The 14998-nt window shown below is 41.4% G+C and overlaps 1 protein-coding gene across 4 annotated transcripts in view; it reads left to right on the top strand.

The window, feature by feature from the left end:
• LOC124031805 (ephrin type-B receptor 2-like) overlaps nucleotides 1–10734 on the top strand; it is an 83678-nt gene extending 72944 nt beyond the window's left edge. For all 4 annotated transcript variants that reach the window (XM_046343485.1, XM_046343483.1, XM_046343484.1 and 1 more), the window contains exons 12-15: nucleotides 781–930; nucleotides 5787–5980; nucleotides 7653–7808; nucleotides 8440–10734. In XM_046343485.1, coding sequence (XP_046199441.1) covers nucleotides 781–930; nucleotides 5787–5980; nucleotides 7653–7808; nucleotides 8440–8548 — 609 coding nt within the window. In that variant the 3' untranslated portion in view covers nucleotides 8549–10734. The remainder of the gene's footprint in view (nucleotides 1–780; nucleotides 931–5786; nucleotides 5981–7652; nucleotides 7809–8439) is intronic.
• Nucleotides 10735–14998: the final 4264 nt, after the last annotated feature.

Below are 14998 nucleotides of genomic sequence, written 5' to 3'. Positions count from 1 at the left end.
GTATCTGCATCCAGTATGAAGGAAGTTAGAGGTAGTTTCATGAGCCAATGCTAACTAGCGTTGCGCTAACGCTAGTTAGCATCTTCCTTCAAACTGCAGTGACATCAAGATGGTATTCATGAGTTCATCTGACTGGAAAGGTAGATGAAGGTCAACATTGCCAAAATCCTGAAGTATCCCTTTAACAAAGGATTTGCTTTCACCAGTCCAGTGCTGTCAGATCAGTGCAGATGAAGTCAACAGAGATGAGGAAACAACTGTCACTTCTTGAGACGATTAAGATCCCACCCACAACCTAGGTTTTATTTGCAGCCTGCAGTCCATTTTTTTTACCCTACTCCTGAAGTGTGCACTCAACACCAAGGGAATTCAAAAGCCTTTATTTGTATGGCATGTTCAATGAAACAATAGTTTTTTAAATACTCGTTTCGGCAGCATGGCCTTCATCAGGGAGTTCCCCCGAAATGTGTCAGTTTTAAAATATTTGTTATTTAACCCTTTTTAACTAAAGAGCACCTTTTATTTACAAATGCCTACTGTACCTACTGTACTGTGTTATCTAGCAGCACTTCTGTCCTATTTTTTTACTCCTTCTTATAGTTTTAAAAGAAATGGACAAGTTTAAGAAATATGGTGTAAATTGACATTAAGTCGCTCTGGAATTAGAGCTAAATTACTTGCACCAATCCAGTACTTCTAAATGCATGAGGAGAGTGATCGAGTGCACAGTCCTGACAGAAGGGTAGAGAATTGGTACGCAACACTTGTCTGTCTTTCCAGGGAGGGAAGATCCCTATCCGATGGACTGCCCCGGAAGCCATCCAGTACAGGAAGTTCACCTCCTCCAGTGATGGGTGGAGCTACGGCATCGTCATGTGGGAGGTGATGTCATATGGAGAGAGGCCCTACTGGGACATGAGTAATCAAGATGTGAGTATCCAGGAGTTTTCTCTCTCTCTCTCTCTCTCTCTCTCTCTCTCTCTCTCTCTCTCTCTCTCTCTCTCTCTCTCTCTCTCTCTCTCTCTCTCTCTCTCTCTCTCTCTCTCTCTTTGACAGGATAACATTGTTTGAGGGGAAACAAATGCTAGACCACCTTTACTCCACACACATAGTACAAAGCTCTCCCTCACCCTCCATTTGGCAAATCTGACCATAACTCTATCCTCCTGATTCCTTCAAAAATATAAACAGCACCAGTGACTCGGTCTATAAAAAAAGTAGTCAGATGAAGCAGATGCTAAACTACAGGACTGTTTTGATAGCACAGACTGGAATATGTTCCGGGATTCTTCCTATGGCATTGAGGAGTACACCACATCAGTCACTGGCTGCATCAATAAGTGCATCGAGTTCGTCATCCCCATAGTGACTGTACATACTTACCCCAACCAGAAGCCATGGATTACAGACAATATTCGCACTGAGCTAAATGGTAGAGCTGACACTTTCAAGGAGTGGGACTCTAACCCGGAAGCTTATGAAATATGAAATCCTGCTATGCCCTCCGTCAAACAAGCTAAGCGTCAATACAGGACTAAGTTTGAATCGTACTACACCGGCTCTGACACTCGGATGTGGCAGGGTTTGCTACCAACCAGTAGCGCTCACGTCTGTAGCCATAAAATGCTTTGAAAAACTGGTCATGGCTCACATTAACACCATTATCCTAGAAACCCTAGACCCACTAGACCCAATCTGCATACCGCACCAACAGATCCACAGATGATGCAATCTCTATTGCACTCCACACTGCCCTTTCCCACCTGGACAAAAGGAACACTTACTGTATGTGAGAATGCTATTCATTAACAACAGCTCAGCGTTCAACACCATAGTGCCCTCAAAGCTCATCACTAAGCTAAGGACCCTGGGACTAAACACCTCGCTCTGCAACTGGATCCTGGCCTTCCTGACAGGCCGCCCCAGGTGGTAAGGGTAGGTAACAACACATCTGCCACGCTAATCCTCAACACGGGGGCCTCCTGTACTCCCGGTTCACTCATAACTGCACTGCCAGGCAGGACTACAACACCATTATTACGTTTGCTGATGACACAACAGTGGTAGGCCTGATCACCGACAATGATGAGAAAGTGTATAGGGAGGAGGTCAGAGACCTGACATTGTGGTGCAAGGACAACAACCTCTCCCTCAGTGTGATCAAGTCAATGGAGATGATTGTGGACTACAGGAAAGGGAGGACCAAGCATTCCCCCATTCTCATTGACGGGGCTGTAGTGGAGCAGGTTGAGAGTTCCTTGGCATCCACATCACCAATAAACTAACATTGTCCACGCACACCAAGACAATCGTGACAAGGGCACAACAAAACCTATTCGCCCTCAGGAGCTTCCTGTCATCCAGGACCTCTATACCAGGCAGTGTCAGAGGAAGCCCCTAAAAATTGTCAAAGACTCCAGCCACCCTAGTCATAGACTGTTCTCTCTGCTACTGCATGGCAAGCGGTACTGGAGTGCCAAGTCTAGGTCCAATAGGTTTCTAATAATATGTTTATTTATTATAAAATCAAATAAAAAAGACAGCAATACTAACAATGACATTCATTGTACTGTTGAATGGGATGGCTAATTTAGAGGACAAAACAAAACTTAACTCACACATACACAAAATAAAACAAAATCCTATTAGGTGGTACATTGTATCGAAACTTTTCCATATGTATTACATTCCCTAAATACCGTAAGCACATTTCAAAGGTAGGTACAGTCTCCAATTTCCAAAATTGCAATATGAGCCTTTTGGCTAATAGAGTACAAAGAGAGACAGCTTTTCCTTCCTGGTTATTCCCATGAACTGTACCAAATAGAGCGATTAATGGGTCTGGGGCTAGAACTCTATCAATGGCTCTAGATAAGTAATCAAAAATGAGAGCCCAGTAAACATGTAACTTAGGACATGTCCAGAGTAAGTGGGTCAACGTCCCCTCGTCCTGCTTGCACCTCTCACACAGTGGTGAGGTGTCCGGGAATATTTTATGCAGTTTTACTTTTGAGTAATGTAACCTGTGTATCACCTTAAACTGTACAAGGTTGTGTCTGGCATTCACTGAACTGTGGTTTATATTCCTGAGAGCTTCTACCCAGTCCTCATCTGAGATTTCTGAACCAAGTTCTTGTTCCCAAGCCCTTTTAATGGTGTCTGTGGATACCTCTATGTGGGCCTGTAGCACATCATACAGTCTAGAGACCGACCCTTTTGAATGGGATTTGACAAGGATCAAGCTATCTAATGTAGGACTATTTGGCTTCATGCCATACTGTGGGATATGTGTCCTTACGAAATTCCTGATTTGGAGGTATCTGAAGAAATGTGTTGTTGGCATGTTGAACTCTCCCTGTAATTGTTGAAATGAAGCTAACTGACCATCTATGTATAGATTACCAATTGTTGTGAGCCCTTTCTCCCTCCACTGTGAAAACACCATATCATCCAATGCAGGGTGGAAAGCATGATTCAGGCAAATCGGGCTGTCAATGTAAACAGTGGGTATGTTAAGAAAATACCTCATCTGTTTCCAGATCCTAAGCGTATGACAAATGACTGGGTTAGAGTCATAAGTGGATTTTTTCACATATGATGGGCTATTAACATGTGCAGAGAGTGAGGAACGTTGACAGGAGGCCTGCTCAATTAAAAGCCATGCAGGCATATCCTTCTGTCTCATCGCAGGTAAACTTTCCCTCCAGAAAGACACAATATTCAGATTAGCAGCCCAATAATACAGTTTAAAGTGAGGAAGGTCAAAGCCCCCCCTCTATCTTGTACTAGCATAAATGCTCCAAGAGGTTTCTAAACAGCTTCTACCCCCAAGCCATAAGGCTCCTGAACAGCTAATCAAATGGCAACCTGGACTATTTGCACCCCCCCCCCCCCACACACACACACTGCTGCTGCTATCTGTTATTATCTATGCATAGCCACTTTAATAACTCTATCTATATGTACATTATTACCTCAATTACCTATAGCCCCTCTATTGTTATTTACTGCTGCTCTTTAATTATTTATTATTCTTATCTCTTACATTTTTAGGGATTTAAGTAAGCATTTCACTGTAAGGTCTACGACACCTGTTTTATTCGGCGCATGTGACAAATAAAATTTGATTTGATTTTCAATGTGTGTATGGTAGACTAGCGGCAGAACAAAGACATAAAGTGACCTCCAAAAGTATTGGGACAGTGAAACGTTTTTGTTGTTGTTTTGGCTCTGTACTCAAGCACTTTATATTTGAAATGCAGACTGCAGCTTTAATTTGAGGGTATTTTCAACCATTATTCAGTGAACCGTTTAGAAACTACAATACTTTTTGTACATAGTCTCGCCATTTTAGGGGACCAAAAGTATTTTGATAAATTCACTGATATGTGTATTAAAGTAGTAAAAAGTTATGCATTTGCTCCCGTATTCATAGCACCGAGTGACTACATCAAGTTTGTGACGACAGCTTTGTTGGATGCATTTTCTGTTTGTTTCGGTTGTGTTTTAGATTATTTTGAGCACAATAGAAATTAATGCTGTCTTTTTGGAGTCACTTTTATTGTAAATAAGAATAGAATATGTTTATGAACACATCTATATTAATGGGGATGCTACCATGATTGCGGATAGTCCTGAATAAATTGTGAATATCCCCCTCCATCGTATTTATTTATTTAACTAGGCAACAAGTTCTTATTTACAATGACGGCCTACCCCTCCCTTAACCCACAAGACGCTGAGCCAATTGTGCCCTATGGGACTCGCGATCACTGCCGCTTGTGGTACAGTACCGGGATCGAACCAGGGTCTGTAGTGACGCCTCTAGCACTGACACCTCTAGCCTTAGACCCCTGCACCACCCGGGAGTTATACATACTATATACATTTTATGGACACAGTCTATTTTTACAATAGTTCTATTTTGTTTGCTTTTACTCCTGTCCTTCCTCTACCCTCAACTGCTCCTGTCTATCTCTCTTAACACCATCCATATTGGATTTCTATTTGCCATATCTTTTTCAACTGTGTTGTGATGTTTCACCAACATTCTGAACCTTCCTATTCTCATTGTTTCTACAGATTGTACATTTAAAATACACTTTTTTGCTATTTCTATTTGCCATATATTTTTCAACTGTTAGCATGTCTTGGATAGTTGTACGACTGTTACTGTCTCACGCATCATTATTCACGATTAATTCAGGGCTAACCGTAATCTATTGTTATTTACAATAAATGTGTCTCCAAAATGACAAAGTACATTATTTACCATTCATTTCTACTGGGTACAAATGAATCTGAAACACAACCAAAACAAACAGCAAATGCATCCAACCAATTTGTAAAGTCACAAGCTTGATATACTCATTGCGTGCTATGAATATGAGACCAAATATTTAACTATTTACGATGTTAATACACATATAAATGCATTTTACCCAATACTTTTGGTTCCCTAAAATAGTCCCCTATGTACAAAAAGTACTGTTCTTTCTAAACGGTTCACCTGATATGGATGAACATACCCTCATGTTAAAGCTGACAGTCTGCACTTCAACCTCATAGTTATTGTATCACTTCAAATATGTCGCAGTCCCAATACTTTTAGAGGGAGCGATTTGAGACAGATACAGATACAGAGACAGTCTCACTATACTTACTATACATTTGATTCAGGCACTATAAACCACACGGGGAGACCAAAAACTTAGGTCAAGGCCTCTTTGATTTCTAAATCATCATTTTGATTCATTTTCATATCAATCTGTGCCAATGCCCTGTAGGTGATCAATGCCATAGAGCAGGACTACCGGTTGCCCCCGCCCATGGACTGCCCTAGTGCCCTGCACCAGCTCATGCTGGACTGCTGGCAGAAGGACCGCAACAACCGGCCCAAGTTCAGCCAGATTGTCAACAACCTGGACAAGATGATCCGCAACCCCAACAGTCTGAAGGCCACGACGCCGCTGTCATCAAGGTAAGGCATGTCAGTCATCTTAATTGGCGTCCATCCTTTCCTCATCTCCTTTCCTCAATGATGACCATTCATCTCAGAGGCCTATCCATCACTGTTTTATTTATTTTCTCCTTTGGGGTTCTCACTGGGTTATTCTGTATACTTCCGGCCCTTCTTTGGACACTGTGTTAACAACCCTCCAGGCAAGCTTCAATGCCATACAACTCTCCTTCCGTGGCCTCCAGTTGCTCTTAAATACAAGTAAAACTAAATGCATGCTCTTCAACCGATCGCGACCTGCACCTACCCATCTGTCCAACATCACTACTCTGGACGGCTCTGACTTAGAATACGTGGACAACTACAAATACTTAGGTGTCTGGTTAGACTGTAAACTCTCCTTCCAGACCCATATCAAACATCTCCAATCCAAAGTTAAATCTAGAATTGGCTTCCTATTTCGCAACAAAGCATCCTTCACTCATGCTGCCAAACATACCCTTGTAAAACTGACCATCCTACCAATCCTCGACTTTGGCGATGTCATTTACAAAATAGCCTCCAATACCCTACTCAACAAATTGGATGCAGTCTATCACAGTGCAATCCGTTTTGTCACCAAGCCCCATATACTACCCACCATTGCGACCTGTACGCTCTCGTTGGCTGGCCCTCGATTCATACTCGTCGCCAAACCCACTGGCTCCATGTCACCTACAAGACCCTGCTAGGTAAATTCCCCCCTTATCTCAGCTCGCTGGTCACCATAGCATCTCCCACCTGTAGCACGCTCCAGCAGGTATATCTCTCTAGTCACCCCCAAAACCAATTCTTTCTTTGGCCGCCTCTCCTTCCAGTTCTCTGCTGCCAATGACTGGAACGAACTACAAAAATCTCTGAAACTGGAAACACTTATCTCCCTCACTAGCTTTAAGCACAAACTGTCAGAGCAGCTCACAGATTACTGCACCTGCACATAGCCCACCTATAATTAAGCCCAAACAACTACCTCTTTCCCAACTGTATTTGATTTATTTATTTATTTATTTTGCTCCTTTGCATCCCATTATTTTTATTTCTACTTTGCACATTCCATTGCAAAACTACCATTCCCGTGTTTTACTTGCTATATTGTATTTACTTTGCCACCATGGCCTTTTTTGCCTTTACCTCCCTTCTCACCTCATTTGCTCACATTGTATATAGACTTGTTTATACTGTATTATTGACTGTATGTTTGTTTTACTCCATGTGTAACTCTGTGTCGTTGTATCTGTCGAACTGCTTTGCTTTATCTTGGCCAGGTCGCAATTGTAAATGAGAACTTGTTCTCAACTTGCCTACCTGGTTAAATAAAGGTGAAATAAAAAATAAAAAAATAAAATCATTGCTTTATTCTCACTGGGTTGTCATTGGGTTTGTTTGGGTTCTCACTGGGTTGTCATTGGGTTTGTTTGGGTTCTCACTGGGTTGTCATTGGGTTTGTTTGGGTTCTCACTGGGTTGTCATTGGGTTTGTTTGGGTTCTCACTGGGTTGTCATTGGGTTTGTTTGGGTTCTCACTGGGTTGCCATTGGGTTTGTTTGGGTTCTCACTGGGTTGTCATTGGGTTTGTTTGGGTTCTCACTGGGTTGTCATTGGGTTTGTTTGGGTTCTCACTGGGTTGTTATTTGGCGTTCCTCTCCTGTTCCTAGTGTTCACCTACCTCTGCTGGACCGCAGCACACCTGACTTCTCCAGCTTCAGCACCGTGGATGAGTGGCTGGATGCCATCAAGATGGGCCAGTACAAGGAGAACTTTGCCAACGAGGAATTCACCAGCTTCGACGTGGTCTCCCAAATGACCATGGAGTAAGTGAACCTCCCCAGACTGCTAAATGTGTCCTAGACTGTTCTAAATGTGTCCTGGACTGTGCTAAATGTGTCCAGGAATGTGCTAAATGTGTCCTGGACTCTACTAAATGTGTCCTGGACTGTGCTAAATGTGTCCTGGACTGTGCTAAATGTGTCCTGGACTGTGCTAAATGTGTCCTGGACTGTGCTAAATGTGTCCTGGTGGACTGTGCTAAATGTGTCCAGGACTCTGCTAAATGTGTCCTGGACTCTACTAAATGTGTCCTGGAATCTACTAAATGTGTCCTGGACTCTACTAAATGTGTCCTGGACTGTGCTAAATGTGTCCTGGACTGTGCTAAATGTGTCCTGGACTGTGCTAAATGTGTCCTGGACTGTGCTAAATGTGTCCTGGTGGACTGTGCTAAATGTGTCCTGGACTCTACTAAATGTGTCCTGGAATCTACTAAATGTGTCCTGGACTCTACTAAATGTGTCCTGGACTGTGCTAAATGTGTCCTGGACTGTGCTAAATGTGTCCTGGACTGTGCTAAATGTGTCCTGGTGGACTGTACTAAATATGTCCTGGACTGTGCTAGATGTGTCATAGACACAGTGTTGTGTCACTGACTGCTCTCTCTCTCCACAGGGACATCCTCCGAGTAGGGGTGACCCTAGTGGGCCACCAGAAGAAGATTCTTAACAGTGTCCAGTCTATGCGGGCCCAGATGAATCAGATCACCTCCGTTGAGGTCTGACTGATGTCCAGACGGGGAGGGCACTGGACTGGACCGGACCTCCAACCTGGTCTCCCTGTCAGACTGTGACCCCCATCACCATCAGCCCCCCTTCTCTAGACCGCACTCCCATGAGTTCAGTCAACAGTCGGCAGCCTGTACTTTATGGTCAGTCTGCAGCCGTGCTCAGCGTGTCCACAACCACTGCCCCTCCTATGTTCAGTCTGTCTCTAGCTGTGCTGAGTCTACGACTGTCCAGACTCTGTCCAGTCTCCAACTGCAGTCTGCCTCTGTTGATTGCACGGCTGCAGCCCCTCCTGGTTTTTGTAGTATGACACTTTTTACAGTCTTTTGGTTGGATATGATTTCTACTGGTCCCCAGACTAAAACTCATCAACAGACGGCCCTTTAAAAGGGCTATTAAGAGCAGGTTGCGACAAGACTTCATATAACTTTACTCACATCTTTCACATTGAGATTCTGAGGGTATCAGTGACTTTAACAGTAGGACCAGTACTCTGAACGGAGCGTATGATGTACTGGATAGTGAATAGGACAAGTGTCAGACTCCCATGCAGTTCCATAGACTTAATGGATGTGAAATGAAATGACTCATCTTCGGGAAGAGTCTGTCCCGTGAGAACAAACGTACCGTCCTTGTGCATAATGCTCTCATTTGGCCGTTTGAAAATTGTTGTGATTATATTACTGTTTGCTATACCTACCTTCACTTCTGTTCTCTTGAGAAGAAAAAAGACTTTGAACACACATTACTTCCAACAGCCCAAATGAAGCATAATATAAAAGTACTGTACTGTGCATGTCATTGTCTCTTTCTCTTCTGGGACTCAAAGGCTGCCATAGCCACTGAACCATGTCGGCCATTTTCACTGTTTTGTAGTTCCGCTCCGTGCAGTCTTTGTTTCGGTGACTCAGTTGGTATTTGTTTTTTTAAATATTTCTATGTGCACCTTAATAAAGAAGTAGGATGGGCACTTCCAGAAATTCTTCCATTACAAAAGTGTTGTGTGCAAAGTTTAGATTTCACTTTCCCTTTGTCCTCCTCTATGTTTAAAGGATCTCGTGTGAATATATATTTTGTCTCTGTCATGAAAAAGCACTTGTCCTTCCATTTATGGTACATACAAAATGGCCGCAATAGGTTATGCAGCCAGGTGTACTATTACTGTACTTGCACAAAATGACAGCCTCTGAAGCTCCAGCCAGGTGGGAGAGGATTCCAAAGGGAGCCTGCTGGCATTTAAAAGACTTCACGGGACACTGTTGTTGTTTGCTTTTGTTTTTAAATGGGTTTTATAATGATATTTTGTGATTTGTTTTTCTATTGCTACCTATGATCACCTTTGATGGAGCTGTGAATTGTCACGTGATCTGGGGTCGGTCATACACAGCGTTCATATTTGACATATGTATATACCGTTGCCATTCATTTATCAGAAGTTGTGGACGCGCCTTTCTGATTCGTCACAGAGAAAAGTGGGGACTTTTTCAAGAAATGGATGAAAGGTCATTTCGTTTTTTTGTGTTTTTTTTGTACTGAGAAATAGGGTATACCTCTTTTTCATATTGTGCACATATCACACGTTTACACGTTTATACTCCATCCATAACATACTGTACATGAGGTTCAGGGATTAGAAACACATTTTTTTTTTAATTCAAATAAATAGACACTAGTCAAACCAGGATGATGCAACCCTCTGTTCCTTGAGTGCGATAATGTGTTTGCATGCTTCCATTGTCTCCGCACTTCCTGGATAAATCACCATCAGTCATTCCATAGGTCATCTCACATACGGTAGCATTTAATAGGTATGAATATGGTACTAATTAGGATACACCTCAATGAGAAACACTTGATCATTTACCGCTGGCAAATGGAGTTATCAACGGTGTTATTAAAGTGTTATGCTGTTACTACCCAAACAACAAACTCTGCTGCCTCTGGGGGGGGGAAAGTCATTTCCAATTTCGATAAATAGGGGGTTTTCTGCAGTTCTTCCCAGATATATTGTCCTCATCGTATTATTCTCTATCAATAGCTTCTCAGCTGGGTATAGTGTGCATTATGTGGAATTATGTCCATGTGTGGAAAGCTATGTTAATTGATCATGCAAGATAGCCCCAGACACTATTATTTTACTTTGTTTTATAGGCCTGTCGCAGCAAGGGGGGGGGGGGGGCAATGCACTATACAAGACCCGAATTTCTAAATTAAGGAAGACAATCTTACAAATATGATTTGTAACGACAACAAAAAAATCATACAAAAACTGTTTTGCTGCTGTCAACAAATACACTCAGAGCTTGCCATCTCTGAGTGCGTGCCATTTGCAAACAAAAGAAACCAGAATGGACGCTTCTACTGTAACTCAATATGGCCGTGACCTCTATGTGAGCACATTTACTTTTTTTTTTGGTCATTTTAGTTGTTTAAAAATAACTCAAACACTGTACACTGTGCTAAGCTCATTCCCTCTGCTGGTCCCATGTTAAACCTGCACTATTACCGTACCTCTATACCTTTATAGTACCTTTTTCACCCTCTTTCACTTTTGTCCTTTGGGTGTCCCTAAAGGCACATAGGTTCTGCCAACCCCCCCCCCCCTTCCAGTCCTAACCACTGTGATTGCATTGGGACGTTTCATTTTCTGTACACATGTACATTGACTGTAACCCTGTGAATGATGTAACAATTTTAATTATTTGTAATATTGTTATTTGTCTATTTTATAAAAAATTTAAAAAATTACAAAAGAAAAGAAAACAACAGTTACGACAGAAAACTGGAAGCTGGTAGCAACTGTCTTCTATAAATAAAAAAAAGGTTACATTCAAAGAACTTGTATTTTCTTAAAGCACCTTTTCCCTTTATCTTGCATGAAATATACATTTCCTCAACTGTAAACTAACTGTAAAATAACAACTACAATGTTGTGCAAACACTTTGGAAAGCTGGTCCTTAGTCTGTAAAGAACACATTGAACAGAAGGGGGAAGTAGAGACCACTCTAGGGTTTTGTCCAACAATGTTACTTGTTTGCTTGTTTTTGCAAAGCTATTTTTCTGAGGGAATTGGTGAGCATTTTCCTGAAGTCTGTTTAGTCTTTTATCAGAACACAATATTATTGTAATTACATTTCCAAATGCAAGGCTAACAACGCTTGATTTCAAGTTGTCCATGAACCGTTTTCTTTCACCCACTAGATCATTCTGGGGAAATGCGTGCTTTCTGATAGAGGACTATCATTCTTTACTATTGAATGTAAACAAACTGCTTGGAAATCCAGAAATATACGTACATCTGGCAGTGTAACAGATGTATCTGCAATTTATCTCTACTAGAATAGGGATTTCATCATCTGAGGACACTGAAATAGTCCTTTTATTTCTGCCACATAAACTGGGTAAGTGTGTCACATTTCTCAGAAGGCACATTATACTACATCCTCGAAAGCGCAAATGCACTGGTTAGGGTCCTACTGTGCACCATTTTTCTTTATCACATCACCAATCCTCAATATGCCCAGTGTCTGCCTGCCTGCCTGCCTGTCTAACTTTCCACAGTGGCACTCTCCCTATGGGCCCAAGCTTTCTGTCCTTGACAGTCACCCACTCCTGGCCAACAGCCAGTGGGCACAGTCACACCTGTCGACGTGCAACTACAGATGTCACAGCTGCTCCCTATGGTCTCGGATGGTTTGGATGCTTGGAGAACAGGTCGTCGGAAAGTGGGATGACATTTGCGGTGTGTGTCCTGTGTGCCTGCCAGGCTGTCTGCTTTTCCATGGCACCACCCTCCCTCCCAGCCCTGTATGTGCCAAACACCACGCTACACTGACATTTATCATTTATTTACATGCTCAACCTAGACTGTATGGGGGAAACACATTAGCCGATTTTCACTTGATAGGGCTCCAATGGTCCCTGCAGGGAAGCCACCTTGAAAGAACACTGACTTATCAACTTGTCAATAACAATAATAAAATCTATGTTGCTACTAAATGAAATGAGCAATTTATGCTAATGTATGTAGCGTTTGAGAGTTGTTTTGATTGCTAAATATTCTGAGCTACGCTTCTTGGAATTGAAATGAGATGAGATCATACTTCATTGTCTGGTTGCATAGAAATTTGCACTGCATCTAAATGATTTGCTTCAAATCTTAAAATAAATTATTGTATTTCATTTTCTAAGATACAACCAACGATCTATCATATATTCTTGACCAAGGGGCAGGCGAGCAAGACATTAACCAGACAGAAGATACTATGTTTGGGTATTGTGTCGATGTTAAGGCTGGTTGTCAAATATTGTAAAAGCTCTAATGAGCCAGTGTTCACAGAATGGATGATTATGTTGATAAAACATCATCTTCTAAAATTATTCTAGACAAAAGCCTATAAAAATAATACAGACTCAAAAAATATTTGGGACAATTCTTCTTTTCCTTAAAGGGGCAATCTGTAGTTGCTGTAGATGTTGGATCTTAATTTGAGCCAGTTTGCTACAGCAAGAAAATAAGCCTGCAGCATCTTCTGAGTGGCACAGTGGTTTAAGGCACAGTATCTCAGTGCAAGAGGTGTCACTACAGTCCCTGGTTTGAATCCAGGCTGAATCACATCCAGCCGTGATTGGGAGTCTCATAAGGTGGCACCCAGTGTTGTCCGGGTTTGGTTGGGGTAGGCCGTCATGTAAATACGAAATTGTTCTTAACTGACTGTGAAAATCAAGTCTGAAATTTAGAAGTGGAAATTACAAACTTCAGAAGACTTTTTAAACCTCAAATACACTACAAGTTCTACATTTCCTGCATTTCAGGAATGTTCTCATGCAACAGGTTGATCAAATTAGTATCCTACATCTGTACATCTTTTTTTTAACTTATAAATTAATGATATGTACCCATTGATTCTTGAAGAATATAATTTATACATGCCTCATGAGCTTCGTTTAACATTTGTACCCCATCAGAACCCAAAATATAAGCTTTTTTTAATCCAATGTTTGTCAAATTAAATGTAAACAAACACTGTATAGCCTCAAAACATGGTTAAAAGGATAATTTTGATATAATGGATGCTGCGTCCTTGCATCCATAACTGTGTTTATGGATTTCAGAGTGGTTACATTTCTCCAGTCCCCGGGGTTAGAGAGCAACTGGTTACCCTACTAGCAAAAATATTGTAATCAGATTACAGATACTTATGAAAAACTACACGATTAGTTTTTGGATTACTTTTAAATCCAGAAAGAATGTTTGTGAAAAAAATACATTACGACATCCTTTTGTTTTCTCAATGACATTCAATTCGGCATTGAAAGAAAGCACACGTTTAAGTTTGTTCCACATGAGTGAGTCTGACCACATATCAGAGACCACTATGATGACACAGCAAATGTGTTTGATGAATTTTTGCCTTTTGTCCAATTCTAATGCCTCATAAAAGGAAAGTATTCCAAAAATTAACTGAAAGCAATCAGATTACGTCACTGCGTGGGGGTAATCCAGAAATGATGTTACTGATTACAGGTTTGGACAAGTAACTAGTACATATTACAGATTACACTTAGAAAGTAACATACCCAACCCTGCCAGGTCTATCTCTCATATTTTTTTACGGAAACAAGGGCAGGGAAGGCGCTTTATCATTGTTTCAACTGCAAAATGCCTCTTTAACGGCGCGTCAAGGTGGACCATGGCAATGAAGTATCACTTATTAGAAGAAGAAAAACTATCTCCCTATGGACTTGGTTTTCATTTTTTGTTTGTTTGTTACAGTATGTTGTTGTTTTTTTATTTTATTTTATTGGTTGTAATTGTCTATAGTTCGGTGTATTATGAGGTTGTTTTGTGTTAAATAGGAAACAATGAAATAAACTGTAAAAAAAGGAACAAAACTTTAGGACGAGGCACATACAAAATCCTACTGAATCTGAAGTCCATTCCTGGGATTCATTGGAATTTAACCCTCTTAGTATCCATTTTGATATGTGAGACTTTTCAGAGGATTTGCCAACATCTCTGTCATGTTTAGCTCTTTTCCATAGGTCAAAAGCTGCCGTGTAAACTGGTGGTAATTTCATTGGTCTGTGTTTCATGTACCAGGAAATGCTTTCGGAGGACATGCTCGCGTGCATTCTGTTTCTCTAACTGTGGTCTGGGGATATCATGTCTGACTGCTGTAGCGTGCAGGTAAATAGCATGTAAACAATAACAGCTGGCAAATCAGCTGCTGTTGGTAACTGCAATTGGGAACATACTGCTTAGTGTAAGGTCAAGTATTTCTGAGGACCACTGGGCTTTTGCAGTGGATGTGTTAAACTGTAGTGGATGTATAGTGTATTTCTATTTCTAGGATATAGTGCATTAAAGGTACTGTTGTGGATGTGTATGGTATGAGACGGCCAATTCAGCTTGTTCAGTGAAGGCACGAGACAAATGCATCAT

The sequence above is a fragment of the Oncorhynchus gorbuscha genome, linkage group LG03, assembly GCF_021184085.1.
Source record: "Oncorhynchus gorbuscha isolate QuinsamMale2020 ecotype Even-year linkage group LG03, OgorEven_v1.0, whole genome shotgun sequence".
In the NCBI taxonomy this organism is placed as follows: Eukaryota; Metazoa; Chordata; class Actinopteri; order Salmoniformes; family Salmonidae; genus Oncorhynchus; species Oncorhynchus gorbuscha.
The sequence above is the reverse complement of the archived record's forward strand: the minus strand, read 5'-3'. Positions and strand labels throughout refer to the sequence as shown.